General features: G+C 41.0%; 1 protein-coding gene across 3 annotated transcripts in view; it reads right to left on the bottom strand.

Moving 5' to 3' along the window:
* Positions 1-8850: 8850 nt before the first annotated feature.
* The window catches only part of dipk1b (divergent protein kinase domain 1B), a 26188-nt gene continuing 17197 nt past the window's right edge, over positions 8851-17841 (bottom strand). For all 3 annotated transcript variants that reach the window (XM_048613682.1, XM_048613684.1, XM_020524540.2), the window contains exons 4-5: positions 12438-12614; positions 8851-9854 (exon numbers count right to left, since the gene is read on the bottom strand). In XM_048613682.1, coding sequence (XP_048469639.1) covers positions 9042-9854; positions 12438-12614 — 990 coding nt within the window. In that variant the 3' untranslated portion in view covers positions 8851-9041. The remainder of the gene's footprint in view (positions 9855-12437; positions 12615-17841) is intronic.

Raw genomic sequence — 17841 nt, 5'->3', positions numbered from 1 at the left:
GCTCCTATGATGCTGCTTGGCCTGCTGTGTTCATCCAGCCCTGCACCTTGTTAACTCTGGCAGCATCCTTGTTAATCTTTTCTGAACCCTCTCAAGTTTCACAACATCCTTCCTGTAGCAGGGAGACCAGAATTGCACGCAGTATTCCAAAAGTGACCAAACCAATGTCCTATACAGCCGCAACATGGCCTCTCAACACTTTTACTCAATGCACTGACCAATAAAGGCAAGTGTACCAAACATCTTCTTCACTATCCTATCTACCATCAACTAAAATTTCAAGGAACTATGAACCTGCACTCTAACGTGTCTTTGTTCAGCAACACTGCCCAGGACCTTACCATTAAGTGTATAAGTCCGGTCCTGATTTGCCTTTCCAAAATACTGCACCTCACGTTTATCTAAATTAAACTCCATCTGCCACTCCTCAGCCCATTGGCCTATCTGATCAAGGTTCTGTTCTATTCTAACCTTCTAGTGTTATCTGCAAACATACTAACCATACCTCCTGTGTTCACATCCAAATCATTTATATAAGTGACAAAAAGCAGTGGACCCAGCACCGATCCCAGTGACACACTGCTAGTCACAGGCCTCCAGCCTGGAAAACAACCCTTCCCCACCACCTCTGCCTTCTACCTTTGAGCCAGTTCTGTATCCAAATGGCTAGTTCTTCCTGTATTCAATGTAATCTAACCTTGCTAACCAGTCTACCATGAGGAACTTTGTTGAACGCCTTACAGAAGTCCATTTGGATCATGTTCATCATTCTGTCCTTATCAATCCTCTTTGTTACTTCTTCAAAGAACTCGATAAAGTTAGTGAGACATGATTTCCCAAACACAAAGCCATTTGATCAGCCTAATCGGTCCTTGCCTTTCCAAATACATGTAAATTCTGTTCCTCAGGATTCCCCCCAACAACTTACCCACCACTGATGTCAGGCTCCCTGGCTTTCTCTTACCACCTTTCTTAAATAGTGGCACCACATTAACCAACCTCCAGTCTTCCGGCACCTCACCTGTGGCTATTGATGATACAGATATTGTAGCAGGGTGCCCAGCAATCACTTCCCTAGCTTCCTGCAGTGTTCTCGGGTACGCCTGATCAGGTCCCAGGATTTATCCACCTTTATGCATTTTAAGACATTCAGCACCTTCTCCTCTGTGATATGACATTTTTCAATAGTTGCTGTTTATTTCCCCATGTTCTATACCTTCCACATCCTTCTCCACAGTAAACAATAATGCAAAATACTCTTTTAATATCTCCCCTGTCTCCTGCAGTTCGACACATATGGGGCCTTGCTGATCTTTAAGGGGCCCTTGACTCTCTGGGACATATTCTTGCTTCAGCACTGCAATGTCATCCTTAATCAATACCATTCCTCTTTTCCTTTTCTTTCCTATCATTCCTGCATACCTAGTGTCCATAAATATTTGCTACCCAGTCTTTCCCTTCCTGAGTCAGCTCCCTCTCTTATAGTGACAAAATATTTCCACATGCTTAAATGTGATCAATTTTATTTTACCATTCTGCACATTCATGTACATGCACACTTACATTTCATTAATTTCTCCCTCACTCTGATGTCACCTATTGACTTACTGTATTATAGCACTACCTATTTCTTCCATATTTTGTGCACTATTGTTGAGAATATCTGGTTTCACTAATATTCGCCATTGCTGTGAGCTCACTGCCTTAATATTGTTCACTACAGTTATTGGGATATACCGTTTCACAATTGATCCCTATGACAGTGAACCCATTTTTCATTGCCATTCACTGTCAGTTTGACCTTGCTTTTTCTCTACTGTTCACTGTCATCCCAGTTTCACTATCAGTGAAAGGCCATTTGATTTCAGCCTCTGGGATTGTCTTTCACTGACACTTGCAATGACGTGTGGTCAATGAGAACAGAACCATCCAAGATAAAATGGAAAATGAAAGATTATTTCAACACATCACAGTGAAAAGGTAAGTGATGGGGAGGCTGGGCTAGAGAAGGAGAAGCTTCAGACACTGGGCCAGGTATTGAGAGCAGTCAGATGCAGGACATCAGTTCAAATGGAAAGTAAGTTAGATACTAGTCTTAGAATGGAAGTAAGAGCTCAATTTCCAGAGTTTGAGAGGAAATTAAAGATTCAGAGTTATGGAACTTTCTCAGGTTCCCAGCAGATACTTTACTGAGAGAGATTAGTATAGGTTGTCCTATGTAAGTTTTCTTCTTTTCCAGGAAAGAGTGATATTTGTTTTAGCTGCCAGCTTATTGCAGGTTTTTTTTCCACCCTACAACTGTTTATTGTGGGTCTAATTACTTGGCTTTAACTACTCAGTTCTGTTTGCCTGCTTCAACCGAGGATTGTTTTTTAAATACAAATATTTCCTACCTTCCATTCACTGCCTTGTGTTTTGAGGGAAATGTTTGGCTTTACTTTACTGATTTGGCAGTTGATTTTACAGCCAGAAGCCCTTCCTGCCTCTAAACTTCCCCATTTATCTGGGCTGTCAACCATTGCATGGCTAACGAGCAACTCCCCTGCTCTTACCACGACAGATGGATTGGAAGCAGTTTTTTTTTAGTTTGGCCACGTCACAACTACACCATCCATGGCCATTAAGTCCTGGAGTGGGGCTGAAAAGCTCAGAGGCAAGGACACCATGAGAGCTCTCTTTATCTATTTGCATCTTTAAACTTATACAGAGCTTGTCATTCTTGAATCATATTTTCAAAGCTTTTTGCCTTGTGTTCATCAGGACAATTCACAAGAATATCAACTTAAGGGGAAAAGCACATTTATCATGCATGGTAGGAGAGTGCTGGATGTGGATATAGTTACATTTAAAAGACATTTACATAAGTACATGAATAAGAAATGCTTGGAGGGATATGGCCAAGGTCAGGCAGGAGAGTGCTGATTGATTAGCACGTTAAGTCTCATTGTTCAAGGCATTGCCATGGAGAGTGTACCAGTTAATAATGATTGACAGTTAACTGCTCATCTTTGTTTAAATTTTAAACCAAGCAGTTTCACTCTAATTGGCCCAGGTATTAACCTGAGAAATGAACCAGTGAATAGTTGTTTAAATTGAAATAGGCACAGTGTGTGTACATGTTCTTTATGTCTATAAAGAATGGGGCTCCGAGTTTTAGTATATGCAGCTTTCAATATACCCGGATCCGTCACACTGTGAATCTGACTTACAATCCCAAATTAATTATCTCACTCAGGGTTATCCAGCACATATTATCCAATCATCAAATCCTATCTAATATTGGCATTGTCAATTTTGAGAATGCCTATTAGTTGGGGTTGGTCACTGTCTAGTTTATTGTGAACAGCCAAAGGGATATGCTATTTGAAATGATCCACCAAACTTTGGGGAATATGGTCTAATTACCTAGCATTACACCAGCACTGAAATTCATATGCCACTTTAGTCATTTGTAAGATAAGCAGAACATTTTTCTTTGGCTTGCATCGGGTTAGCAGTGAATGACACTTGTGTTGTATTGTAGAAGTGTGAAACTGCAGGTTCACCTATTACTCAAACACTTGAGATCTCTTACTCGTTACAGAGTAATATGAGGTAGGCTAGCACTTTACTGCGCCAAAAGTGACCACCTTAGGGCCTTTCATGATTTTGTGTGACTTCAGTGAGAAATGATCTAATCAGGGTAGCCATTAACTTGCAGGAAAAATTCGATACACCCTATCTCAGCATCGAGCTTGCACAGTGAACAAATGGTTCAGGCCTATTTATGCAGTTGCTGATAAGGCTAATCTTATGATTGATGGAGTTGTAGGAACCCAGCATATGCACTGACTGGAGAGGGTGGATTTGAGGTAGACAGCAGAAGACAACTCCCCTGGAGAATTTCTTTGTTGTTTCATTGTGTGAGTCAGGATTCACTGAATTTATAAACTCAGAAACCCATACTGACAAGGTCAATTTAAACACCACCATTGATGCCCAAATGAATGGGGTTGCCATGAGATCCTTGCTGGGGCCAATTCTCACTGACATTTTTGTTGCATTCCAGGAGAATTGTGTCTTCAATGCAAATGACACCTAACTTCCCTGACCCTACATAGTTCTGATATGTAGATGATACATTTGCCATATTTGAACCAAAGCAAAGGGGAGGCGATGGCCTAGTGGTATTATCACCAGACTGTTAATCTCGGCACCAAGATAGTGTTCTGGGTCCCTGGGTTCACATTCCCCCATGACAGAATGAATTCAAATTCCACCATGGTGGAATTTAAACCCAAGGGAAAAAACAACCTGGAATTAAGAGTCTAAAGCTGGCTATGAATTAATTGTCAGGAAAAACCCATCTGGTTCACTAAAGTACTTTAGGGAAGGAAAATGCCATCCTTAGCTGGTCTGACCTACATGTAACTCCAGACTCACAGCAATGTGATTGGGAAATTAGGGATGGGCAATAAACCCTGACCCAGCCAGCGATGCCCTCATCCTGCATACAAGAATTTCCTCAATGTCTTACTGGGTTCAAATTCATGTTTGAGCAGTCAAATAAACTCTCCTTCCATAACATCCCAGTTGTGAAATTAATCAGGGAATTCTCTCCAACTGTCTACCACAAACCTACCTTCATTAGTGTCAGGATCCTTACAGTTCTTAGCAATGCGGGACTGGCTTTCTTAGTAACTTTGAAAATAGGGCTTGAGCCATTTATTCACTGTGCAAGCTTGGTGCTGATTCTGAAAAGAGCCTAATCTACCTCTACCCTGGATCTAATCTATTAATTTACCCTGGAAAGGTATGGTTTTCTAACAGTTTGAGCAACAAGAGAAGCTAGCTGTTTCATGTTGCTACTACACAATTGCAGCATGAATGCTGTTCACCACTAATAGGATGTGGCTGTCAAGTCAAAATAACATTCTGTCTATCACACAAATGAATAATTTGGTATATGAATTTCAGTGCCAGTGTGATGAAAGATATGTAACCTATGTGCCCCAAGCACTTGGAGATTATATGAAGCTCGCAAGAATGATTTATTCCAGTGAGGAAGAAGGATTCCAGTAAGGGTATAAGCCAACCATGGTTAATCAAGGAAGTTAAAGATGGCATCAACTTGAGGAAAAAAAATGTGCTAAAGGTTGGTTTCAAGCCAGAAGATAGGGAATTTTAAAAAAAACCCAAAAAATATTAAAACACACATTGAAGGCAACATAGCAAATAACATCAAAATGCACTGTAGGAGCTTCTTTAAATATCTGAAAAGGAAGTGAGAGACAAAGTGAACGTAAGGCCCCTAGAGAATGGGGCTGGGGAAGTAGTAATAGGGAATCAGGAAATGGCATAGGAATTGAATTGAATAATTTGCATCAGTCTTCACTACAAAAATCCAACAGCATTCCAAAATTACAAAATAATCAAAAAGGGGGACAGGACTCGAATGCAGTAACTATCACTGGAGAAAAAGTATTAGGGGAACTAATGTGACTAAAAGTTGGTAAGTTTGCAGACTTGATGGGTTGCATCCAAGGATATTAAAAGAAGTGGCTGCAATGAAAGTGGATGCACTGAGAATAATCTTCCAAGAATTCTTAGATTCTGGAAAGATCCCAGAGGATTGGTAAACTACCAATGTAATACCCTCATTCAAAAAGGAAAAGAGACAAAGAAAGGTAATGATAGGCCAGTTAGCTTTACATCTATATCTGGAAAATGCTAGGACAGCTCACCATCACTTTCTCCAGGGTAACTAGAGGTGGGCAATAACTGCTGGCCCAGACAGTAATGCCCTGGCCCATGAATGAATGAAAGCATGAAAAAAAAAACAGAGAAGTTGTGCTGAGCATTTATAAAGTTCTAATTAAGTCACAACTAGAACATTGTGTTCGGTTGTAGTCCTCACACCTAATAAGGAGGGATGTGAGGGTCCGAGAGTGAGTGCAGTGAAGAGTTACCAGAATATTCCAAGGACGAGGGACCTAAGTTCCAGGATTAGCTAGTAGACACTGGGGGTTGTTTCCGTTGTAGCTAAGGAGGTCAGGGAGATATGATCCACAAGATTATGACAATTTTAAATAAAGTAGACAAAGAAAAGCTATTCAAAAAGCTGATACTACAATGTTTTAGACAATACAAAAGAAGAGAATGACTCTTTGGAGTTGTGCCTATACATCATAATCAGCACCTGGGGCAATATGACAAAGAATGTATGGCACAGAACAAGGTGATTTTTTTCAGCTTGAACAGATTGTGTTTATGCCCCATATGTGAGGATGCTGTCCCTTTAAAAAGGTTATTTTGTCCTGGGTGTTTTTTGTTGCAGAGAGGTTGTAAAGGCAGAGGTAAAGAAGTGGCTGCTGCTAACAGCTCAAGTCAATAATTTAGGAGGCCTTTAGTTTTTTTTTTAAAAACAGTTGTTACAATGAAAGGGGAGCGGTCAGTTCTTGCAGATCAGGCTTTCTAGTTTTTTTTAGCTGTAGCAGTCAGAAGCTGTTTGGGTCCCAGAAGAGTTGGAGTTTCAGAAAATGATTCCTAGCTGTTACTTTCTCAGAAATCTCTCTTGGACTTTTTTCCTCCTTGATTGGAGGACTGCATGTAAGAATCTATGTCTGAATTTACGTTTTACCGAGGGGTGTGTTTATAGGATGTTACAATATTGGAAACAGTTAATTAGCAACAGGTACTGTGTCTATTATTCAGTTAAGTTTTCCAATAGTACTTATTCTAAATTCCTCTTTCTTTTGTTGGTATTTTAACTGTCGTGTTTAAATAAATTGTGTTTTGCTTAACATCGAGTAGTTTGACCAGTTGCATCACATCTCGAACACGCACTTCACATCTACCTTTAAAATAAAAAAAAGTTAGGGTCTAGGCTACCTTCTTAAATATTTGAGGGGATCTGGTCTGGTCCATAACACATATAGGTCTCAACTGATTTGTCTTCAAACCACAATAACTTTTCCCTATATATTTTTCTCACTTTGTTTTCCTAGCTACATACGTGGTTAATCTGTGGAATGCTCTGTCTAAAATATTGTGCTGCATACAGATTTATTAATAGCCTTCAACAGAAAAATAATCAAAGGAGAAAAAAAAATTCAAAGGCATAGAGATAAAGTGGAATAGAACTAAACTGTTCTTTGGTAGAGCCAGGCCTAATGGTCTGAAGTTTGTCCTTTGGTACTGTTGTATGATTAGCTACTCCTGTGGAAGTGAGTTCCATAGCCACACTCTCAGCAGCAAAGCATGAAGCCTCACTTCCCATGTTCCAGTTTAGATAGCAGCTGGAGCTGACATGACAAATGATGACTTTTCTAGACACTTCTTTTTCCAAAAATCCCTGCCATTAATTTCAGCTAAAATTAAAATATTACATCTTATGACACACCTGTCTATCAGAATATCTGAAATGAATGTTTTTATAGTCTGGATAAAAGGTTACATTTTTTTAGTTTGTTACTGAGTGAAAATGCCTTTGTCTGAATATTGAATCTGCAAACTATAGGTGACTAAATCCTGGGCGGCAGATAGCTACAAAGTGCAAGCAACCTGACCTTTCACAAGTGTGTTCATGAAAAGAATTGGGAATAATTAGCAATGCTAATAAAAGAGGAGAAAGATGGCAGGTGGAGAATCCCAGCCCTGTACAGTCTGTTAGATATACCAGCTACTTTGTCATTTCCTTTTGTTCATTTTAGAATTGGTTATTATTCATTACGTATCTGAAATGATATGGGTGTTTTCTACATTAAAACGTGTGACATAGATGCAAGTTTTGAATGTAACACGAACTGTTTCCACAGTGCCTACATTTCGCTTGTCCACTTTTTTCCCCCTAATTCAAGGTTCTAACGAATGTAGATAAACTGATAAATAATGAACACTTTGACAAACTCATAAATATTGAAATGAAACCAGGGACCAGCGTTGAACAGAACAGAGAATAATATAAGAGATAGTAGGAACTGCAGATGCTGGAGAATCTGAGATAACAAGGTGTAAAGCTGGATGAACACAGCAGGCCAAGCAGCATCATAGGAGCAGGAAGGCTGACGTTTCGGGCCCAGACCCTTCATCGTTTGGAAAAGATTGAACAGGGAAATTATGGAGACAACCAATGTTAGAATCAAGGGGCAGTTAAAAGAGGAAGCCAAGAAATTTGATAGAATGTGACAGTTTGGGTGAGGGTTGCAGTCAGCGAGAAGGAGAGGCTAGATTTAGCATGAGGGAGAGAGTTACGGAGACAGTTAGTGTGATAGGGATCAAAGGTTGTATGAATGGCATTGTACTTGTGCAAGAGATTAGAAAATTAAGCAGGAATGTGTAGGAAATTATAATTTGAATTTTGTGATAACAATGCGGGTGAAGGAAACACTGGAGCATGAGGAGGACAGAAACACAGAGTTTGACATTTGTGTCCATGCTTGCTCTCTGCAACACAACTTACTGAGAGGTGAGGGAGTTGCTGGAGGAGAGGAAATTGCTGGGAAGAGAGGGTGATGAAGTTGCTGTAGGCTGAGGGGGTTGCTGAAGGAGGAAGAGTTGATGGAGATGGTCAGAACTGCCAGAGGCAAAGAAAGTTGCTGGAGACAGAGGAAGAGGGAGTTGCTGGAGACTAAGGGGATTGCCAGAGGAGAAGTTGTTGCTGGAGGGAAATGGTGAGAATTGCCAAAGACCAAGGGAGTTGTGGAGGGAGAGGGTGAGGGACCTGTTGTATCCCTTAGTGGATGAGATTCCACTCAATGGTTGAGTAGGCAACAACAGTGAAACACAAGAGGGTTTTTGTCTAAGTCCCGTGAAACATGACAATTAAATGAAGAGAATGTTTCTTGTTACATGATTCCTGTATTTCACCTTTAATTATGTTTGCAACTCAGGCTTACAGTTTGACATGGCATCGACAGGTTATTATAAGTTGATTCACTAGTCCTACAACTGCTTGCCCAGAATTTCACTTCAGGTTGTTGACACAGTAGATACAATACATAAGTTACATTAGACACAATCTCCAGATATAACACAATGATGTTTAGAAGGTCTCTGATCCTTTATGAATATTTAGAGTTTGAAATCTTTTTCCAAAGCAGGGTTTTGATGTTGTTTAACAGCAAAGAATGATGAACCTCCATCTGCCTTGCCAACCCATTCAGTCTCGTGCAGATCTGGAGGTGTTTCTGTAATTCATCTCTGAAATCGTTGGGTGCCCCATATAACAAGTACTCCTGTAGTAAGCCACAAATCTTGGCCAGATTTGGTTGTATCAGTTCAGTATTGCATTGCTTCACTAGTTTGTCACAGGTTGCTGTACAATCTTTCCCATGTGTGCAGTCCGTGTTATGCTCACAATGGCGTCCTTTATAGAATCCTTTAAGAGTCATTTCTGTCACCACCATCCTTAAGTTCACCATTTTAAAATCATACTTGTCATTGTAGCCAATGTTACCTGGGTCCGTGTCACAAATGTAAAAGCTGCCATATGTGCCATGAAAAATTTCCTCCACAAATTCCAAGAGACCAATGGTAATTTCTGCTCTCTGTGGCCATGCTGGAGCAAACCATTGGTTCAGGCTCTTCTGTACTAGTGAGGGCAAAACTACATCAAGGAAACGTGGCAGCTTGAGGCTGTAAAGTGAGTGGTATGGGATCTTCTCAGTAACATACAGGTCTCCACAGTAGCCCAGCAACTGCGCTGTATGTTCCTTTTCATGCAGAGAAACAATCAGTAAAAACTCGTTGAGCTGAAGTAAGGCCCAGATGGATTTTGCTTCAGCTAAGGACACCTTGTTGTCCTGGTTGATATCTGCCATGCTGATTATTCTGTTGACAAGATTTCCAAGTGATTGCTGATCTCCAAGACTAGACTGAAAAAATGAGAATGTTATGAGTGTCAGCAATATTGGAATCCTGCATAAAGCCCCAAGGTCAGTACAGCTGAAAGATAAGCACAGAATTGGGGAAATCTCCTGAACAAAGTAATGACAGAAATTTGGTGAGTGTGTGATTTTTTGATAAAGAATAGATGGGAAGTACAGACATTTTAATAGTTTGAAACTGCAAGCCAATGGCATTTAATAGTTAATGAGCTGTAAGTAGTTGTCTGTCCTAGGTATCAATTATTGTAACTGGCATTTGTTAGAACAGTTGATGTCCAAGGGGATGACAGGTTATCCAGAATGTGGAGGAATATAGTATCGAGGTTAAAATCAAATCAAACAAAGAGCAATACAGTACAGGAACAGGCCATGTGTCCCACCAAGACGGTGCTGACATGTTTTTATTTTATAAAGGTAACCTTTTGCTTCTACGCAGTCCATACCACTCTATTCCCTGCCTATACATGTATCTTCAAGATGCCTCTTAAACATTGCTATTGCATCCACCTCCACCTCCTCTGGCAGTGCATTCCAGGCACTTACCACTCTGTGTAAAATACTTGACTCTCACATCTCCTTTACCTGTTTCAACTTAAACCTATGTCCCTGTGTAATTGGCATTTCTACCTTAGGAAAAAGACTTTAACTATCCATTCTATCCATAGCTCGCATAATTTTGTAAACTTCTATCAGGTTGCTGCTCATCTTTCAGCATTCAAGTGAAAACAACCCAAGTTTGTCCAATTTCGTCTCATTGCTAATGCCCTCCAAACCAGGCAACATCCTGGTAAACAAAAAACAGAAATTTCTGGAAAAACTCACCACATCTGGCAGCATCTTTGGAGAGAAAGCAGAGTTAATGTTTCAGGTCCAGTGATCCTTCTTCAGAACTGAACCAGTTAACTCTACTTTTTCTCCACAGATGCTGCCAGACCTGCTGAGTTTTTCCCAGCAATTTCTGTTTTTGTTTCTGATATCCAGCACCCATAGTTCTTTCAGTTTTTTTGTTTAACATCTTGGTAAAACTTTTCGGTACCATCTCCAAAGCCTCCACATCCTTCTGGTAGTGTATACACCAAATTCAAAATTTGGTCTAACTAAGGTTCTATACAGCTGCACATGACTTGCCATTTTTATACTTAATGTCCCAAACCATGAAGGCAAGCATGCCATATAGCTTCCTGACCACCTTATCCATTTGTGTTGCCACTTCCAGGGAACTGTGGACTTATACACTTATATCCCTCTATATGTTGATGTTACTCAGGGTTCCGCCATTTACTATATACTTCCCTCCTGTAGCAGACCTTCCAAAATACATTACCTCATATTTGTCCAGATTAGACTTCATCTGTCCATTTCTCTGCCCAAGTTTTCAGCCTCCCTGTGTCTTGCTGTATCCTCTGTCAGTCCTCCTCACTATCTCAGCTCTCCCAATCTTTGTGTCATCTACAAACTTACTAATCAGGACACCTACATTCTCCTCCAAATCATTTATATATGTTACAAACAACAGGGATCCCATCACTCATCCCTGTGGAACACCACTGGTCAAAGATTTCCAGTCAGAAAAACACCTTTCCCCCACTACTGTCTGTCTTCTATGACTAAGCCAGTTCTGTATCCATCTTACCAGCTCACTGTGGATCCCATGTGCCTTCATCTTTTATATCAACCTGCCATGAGGGACCTTGTCAAAGGTCTTGCTAAAGTCCATGCAGACATCATCTAGCACCCTGCCCTCATCAATGATCTTTGCCACTTCCTCAAAAAACTCAATATGGTGTTGAGATAGAGGATCAGCCAGGAACATACTGAATGACAGAGCAGGCCTGAAGGGCCGAATGGCCTACTCCTGCTCATAATCTTTCATTCCCATCTTGAGGCAGAAGACAAAGTCAGTGTAGAAAAAGTGGAAGCTTGATGCCTACCCCAGGGGTACATACTAATATTCTAAATATTCTAACTAATATTCAAAGTGGCTGAAGATACACACTTCTTTTCTTCTCATTTTGTTTCTTTTTATTACTTTTTCCCTAACAGCAGTCTATCCCAAAACAATGTCCAATTCTGAGCTCCACACAGAAGGGCACTAACCAAAGATTCAAGAATCTTAATGAGGAGTAATGAACATTGAATTAAAATTTGTGCATGAATTTAAACTTTGCCAATATGAATGTGGGGAGATTGACCGTAGCAATCAGTCCCTGATTTCACAGTCTGCAATAAAAATTAAAGTCATAATCCTCACTGGGATCAGATTTGGGGTGGGGAGTTGGGGGAATGGGGTTGCAGGTTCTTCAGGGAGTATAGAGGATTCACCTTGTGTGCATCCTGGAAGCAGTTGGGACGATGTGGGGTTTCCGCAAGTGTTGCCAAAGAGTTCAGTGATGTTCAGGGGAAACAGAATTGTTGGGGGGTGGGTGGAAGGGTATGGTGGTTGCAGTTCAGGGGAGGGGCAGGGGCAGGGGGTTCATTGGGAGTCATTCACTCAGAGGGATTAGACATTCACTGGGCAAAGGTTGCAAAGAAAGGGGTTGGGGATTTATAATGAAATACTATTGAACCAACCTTCAAGAATGTCAACAACATCTCCTTGAATTCGTCCATTGAGGTCCCTCTGGTTGGTTTGTCAAACAATATAAGGTCCTTCCGAGGTAATGTCTCAGGATTGAGATCCACTCTGAAGGCTTCTTCTATCCCACACTTGATAATAACCTCCTTATTTCTCCAGATTCCACCATAAACCTGTGGGGGTAAAACATGGCAACATGCTGAGACGTATAGATAGAGTTGATGGTAGTTGTCTTTTCTCCAAAATGAGGAATTTCAAGATTAGGGAGCACATTTTCAAGATGAGAGGAGGGAGATTTAAAAAAGACGTGAGGCAATTTTTTTTATACAGAGGGTAGTTCACATGTGGAATGAACTTTCTGACAAAGTGGTGGATGTGGGTACCGTTACAACGTTTAAAAGATATTTGGATGGATACATCAATATGAAAGGTAAATGGGACTAGTTTAGTTTGGGATTATGTTCAATAACTTTAGTGACTAAGCATCTTCTCCCATGTCCATATCCCAACACCTACACACCAGGCCTTATGATCACATGGACTGCTACCACACCATCCCATTAGCAGCTATTGATTCTCCCAGGATGACTTTTATCCATTCCTCCATGGCAATGGCCTAGTGTATCACTAGCCTATTAATCCAGAGACCAGGTAATGTTCTGGGGAACGGATTTGAATCTCACTAAGGCAGATGGTAGAATGTGAATTCAATAAATTCTGGAATTAAGAATCTAACGATGACCATGAAACCATTGTCAATTGGCGGAAAATCCCATCTGGTTCTCTAACATCCTTTCAGAAAGGAAACTGCTGTCCCTCCCTGGTCTGATCTACATGTGACCCTAGACCCAAAGCAATGTGGTTGATTGTCAACTGTCCTCTGGGCAATTAGGGATGGACAATGAATGGTGGCCTGTCCAGCGACACTCACATCCTGTAAAAATTCCTTTTTCTGTCCAATTGTTGTTCCCTTTCTCTGGGCTTCATCTCTACATATTGTTTACTCCTCCCCACATACAGATTGTAAATCAGTGAGGGAATCAGAGTTTATAGGGAAAAAACAGGAAAGTTAAGTTTAGGATGATCAGATCAGCCATTGGAGCAGATTTGATGGTCTGAATAGCCTACTTCTGCTCTTACATCTTATGGTCTTATATGTACCAATGCTTTCCTAGCTACAATCAGTTCTGAAGAATGGTCACTAGACCTGAACCATTTCTCTCCATGGATGCTGCCAGACCTGCCAAGTTTTCCCAGCAATTTCTGTTTTTGTATCTACAAGGCACAAGTCAGGAATGTGATGGAATACTCCCCACTTGCCTGGATGAGTGCAGCCCCAACAATACTCAAGAAGCTCCACACCATCTAGGACAAAGCAATCCGTTGATTGGCACCACATCCACAAGCATCCACTCCCTCTACCACCGACGCTCAGTAGCAGCAGTGTGTACTATCTACAAGATACACTGCAGAAATTCACCAAAGATGCTGAGACTGCACCTTCCAAACTCAAAACCACTTCCATTTAGAACGACAAAGGCAGCAGATACATAGGAACACCACCCCCTGCAAGTTTCCCTCCAAGCCACTCACCATCCTGACTTAAAGGCAGTAAGTGTAAAACCACTCTTTATGGAGAGAGGAAAAGGGAGAATGGAGAATTACAAATTTGTTAGTCTGACCTGTGGTAAGAAGAATGTTCAAATGTATTATAATGAATGTAGTAACTGAACATTTCAAATAAAATGGTAAAATTGGGCGGATGGATTTCAGAAAGGGAAGTCGGGTTTGACAAACTTGAATTTTTTGAGGAAGTTACTTGCTGCATGGACAAATGAGAACCAGTGGATGTGGTGTATTTGGATTTTCAGAAGGGTACTGTACTGTAAAGGTGGTTAGCAAATAAAATTACAGCACGTGGGATTGGGGAATATACTGGTCTGGACTGAGAATTGATTAGTGGACAGAGGGCAGACAATAGGAGCAAATGGGTCATTCTCAGGATGGCAGGCTGATATGAGTGGGTTCCACAGTGGTCAGTGCTGTGGCCACAATCTCAATCAATGATTACAATGTGGGGAGAAATTGTCATATCTCTAAATTTACCAAGCTGGCTGGGAACATAAGTGGTAAGAAGGGTGCAAGGAGGCTTCAAACAGACCTGGGCAGGCTGATAAAATAGGCTAGAACATGGGAGATAGTATAAAATGTGAATAATTATGAACTTATTCACTTCGACGCAAAAAAAACAGAAAGGCAGAATTTTCTTAAATAGTGAGATGGTTGGGAAGTGTCTAAAGGCACTTGGGTGTCCATGTCAATGAAATTTACAATGTAGTTGAAAGTAGCAATTATGAAGCCAAATCATATCCTGGCCTTCATTTCAAAGGGGTTTAAATATAGGAGTAAAGTTGTCTTGCTGCAGTTGTATAGAGCATTGGTGAGACCTCCCTTGGAGTATTGTGTGCAGTTTTGGTCTGCTCATGTAAGGAAGGATATACTTGCCAGAAAGGAAATGCCCAAAGTCAAATATGTAGACCAGGTACTGAAGGCAAAAGGTCATCACTCAAATTCCAAAAAGGTGAGTGTTATAGCAGTATACGACAACCACCAGATATAAAAGCAATGCAACGATTTATTGGAATAATCAACTCTTTTGTAAAATTCTTGTCCAATTTGTCTTTGTAGATGAACCATTCAGCCAGCTAACTGCCAATGACATGCAGTGATATTGGGGCACAGAAAAAAGCAGCATCCAAATAATCTAAAAGATAGTGATAGCAATGCCAGAGCTGAAATACTTTAACATAAATGATGAGGTTACCCCACATTGTGACAACACTTGGAGCAACTGTCATGCAGCAAGAACATTGGGTTGTATTTGCGTCCAGGGGACTAACACAAATGAAACAAAGTGATACTCAGATTGAGAAAGAATGCCTGGCCACTGTCTTTACAGACACTTTCAAAAATACCTACTTGGAAAAGAAAAAGTGACAGGGAACTCCAACTACAAGCCACATCAAAGCATTTTCCTCAGGCTACTACTATGTCTTCCAAAGTATCTGGAAAGAATGTAACACTGGTTTCAGTGATATCATCTGGGCATGACATGCAAGCAAGGGGAAAATACGTATATTGCTGAGCAGCACTCGCTATGTAGAAAGTAGAGCGTGCTGTGTCAGATCCAATATAGAACTACAACTCGACATGCTCTGGAAATCATCAACTCAGTACAGACATTGAAATGAATGTCTTGCTTAAATCACGCAAAATGCCCAAGATCCAACTCTCCAAGTGTTACAAGAAGTAGCGATGAAAGGATGGTCTGAAAGCATCAAGGAAACTCCTTGAATCACAAAAGCATATTGGGAATATAGAGATTCATTGGCATGTATAAAGACAATAGAGGCAGACTCCTAAAGGAATTAAACATAGATCATAACACAGGATTAGGCCCTTCGCCCACCATGCCTGTGCCAACCATGATGCCAGTCTAAACTAATCCCATCTGCCTACACACGGTCCATATCTCTCTATTCCCTACCAGTTCACGTGTCTGTCTAAATGCCTCTTAAACATTGCTATCCTATCTGCTTCAACCACCTTCCCTGGCAGCGCATGCCAGGCAGCTTCCACCCTCTATGTAAAAAACATTTCTTTGCATTTCTCTTTAAACTTTTCCTCTCTTACCTAAACTTATACCTCCCAGTATTTGACATTCCCAACTGAGAAAAAGACTCGGACTATCCACCCTATACATACCTCACATAATTTTATAAACTTCTATCAGGTCGCCCCTTAGCCTCTGACAGTCCAGTGAAAACAATCCAAGTTTGTCTAATCTCTCGTTGTGGCTAATACACTCCAATCCAGGCAACCTGGTAAACCTAAATAAAAACCGAAAGAACTACGGATGCTGTAAATCAGGAACAAAAACAGAAGTTGCTGGAAAATCTCAGCAGGTCCGGCAGCATCTGTGAAGAAAAAATCAGAGTTAATGTTTCGGGTACGGTGACCAAAGGGATTTTGAACCTGGTAAACCTCTTTGCACCCTCTACAAAGCCTCCACATCCCTTCTATAATGTGGTGATCAGAACTGCACACAATGCTCCAAATATGGCCTTAACTGAAGTCTTAAACAGCTGCAAAATGACTTGCCAACTTTTTACTCAATGCTCCAACCAATGAAGGTAAACATGCCATATACCTTCTTTACCACTTTAACAACTTGTGTGGCCACTTTCAGGGAGGTATGGACTTGGCTTATAATCCTCTTCTAGGGACCTGCCACTTAATGTTTACTTTCCCCTTGCAACTGACCTTCCTAAATGTATCACCTCACACTTTTCCAGATCAAACTCCATTTGCCATTTCTCCACCCAACTTTCCAACCAATCTACATCCTGCTGTATCCTTTGATAACCTTCCTCACTTTCCACAACTCCACCAATTTTTGTGTCATTTGTAAACTTACTAATCAGACCAGCTACAGTTTCATCTAAATCATTTATTACAAACAGCAGGGGTCTCATAACTGATATTTGCGGAACACTGGTCATAGACCTCCAGTCAGAAAAACACCCCTCCGCAACTATCTTCTGTCTTTGATGCCAAATCCATTATATATCCAATTTGACAACTCACCATGGATTTCATGTGACTTAATCTTTTGGACTAGACTACCACGAGGGACCTTGCCAAATACATTGGTAAAGTCCATGTAGACAACATCCACTGCCCTCTCCTCAACAATTATCTTTGGCACTTCCTCAAAAATTTAATCAAATTTGTCCCTAATAAATCCATTCTTCTCCAAATGCGAGTAAATCCTGTCTCTAAGAATTTTCTCCAATAATTTCCCTACCACTAATATAAGGGTTCACCAGCCTATAATTTCCTGGATTATTCCTGTTGCCCTTCTTAAACAAAGAAACATCATTGGCTACTCCCCAATGTTCTGGGACCTTGCCTGTGGCTAAAGAGGATACAAAGATCTCTGTCAAGGCCCTATTAATGTCCTTCCTTGCCTCCTTCAGTATTCTCGGAAAAGTCCCATCAGGCCCTGGGGACTGACTTACCTTAATATTTTTCAATACACCCAACACTTCCACCTTCTTAATATTGACATGCATCAGAACATCCAGATATCCCTCCCTAATATCATAGAAAAGGGCTAAATGTCCCGCTCCAAAATGGCAGGGAGTAGAGCTCTTGTGCCGTAGATCGTCTGCTCCGACCACTTCTCTTTTTTTCACCCCCTCCCCCCAACTTTTTTTAACTCACCTTGTCCTGAGTTTGGTTGGCATCAGCAGCAGCAAGAGCCCAGTGCACAGACCTGGGGGGGGTCCCTAGCCAGGCCCAGTGCACAGACCTCGGGGGGTCCCGAGCCAGGCCCAG

This window comes from Rhincodon typus, chromosome 28, assembly GCF_021869965.1.
Source record: "Rhincodon typus isolate 14 chromosome 28, sRhiTyp1.1, whole genome shotgun sequence".
In the NCBI taxonomy this organism is placed as follows: domain Eukaryota; kingdom Metazoa; phylum Chordata; class Chondrichthyes; order Orectolobiformes; family Rhincodontidae; genus Rhincodon; species Rhincodon typus.
Note: the sequence above shows the minus strand (reverse complement) of the source record. Positions and strands in the feature narration are given on the sequence as shown.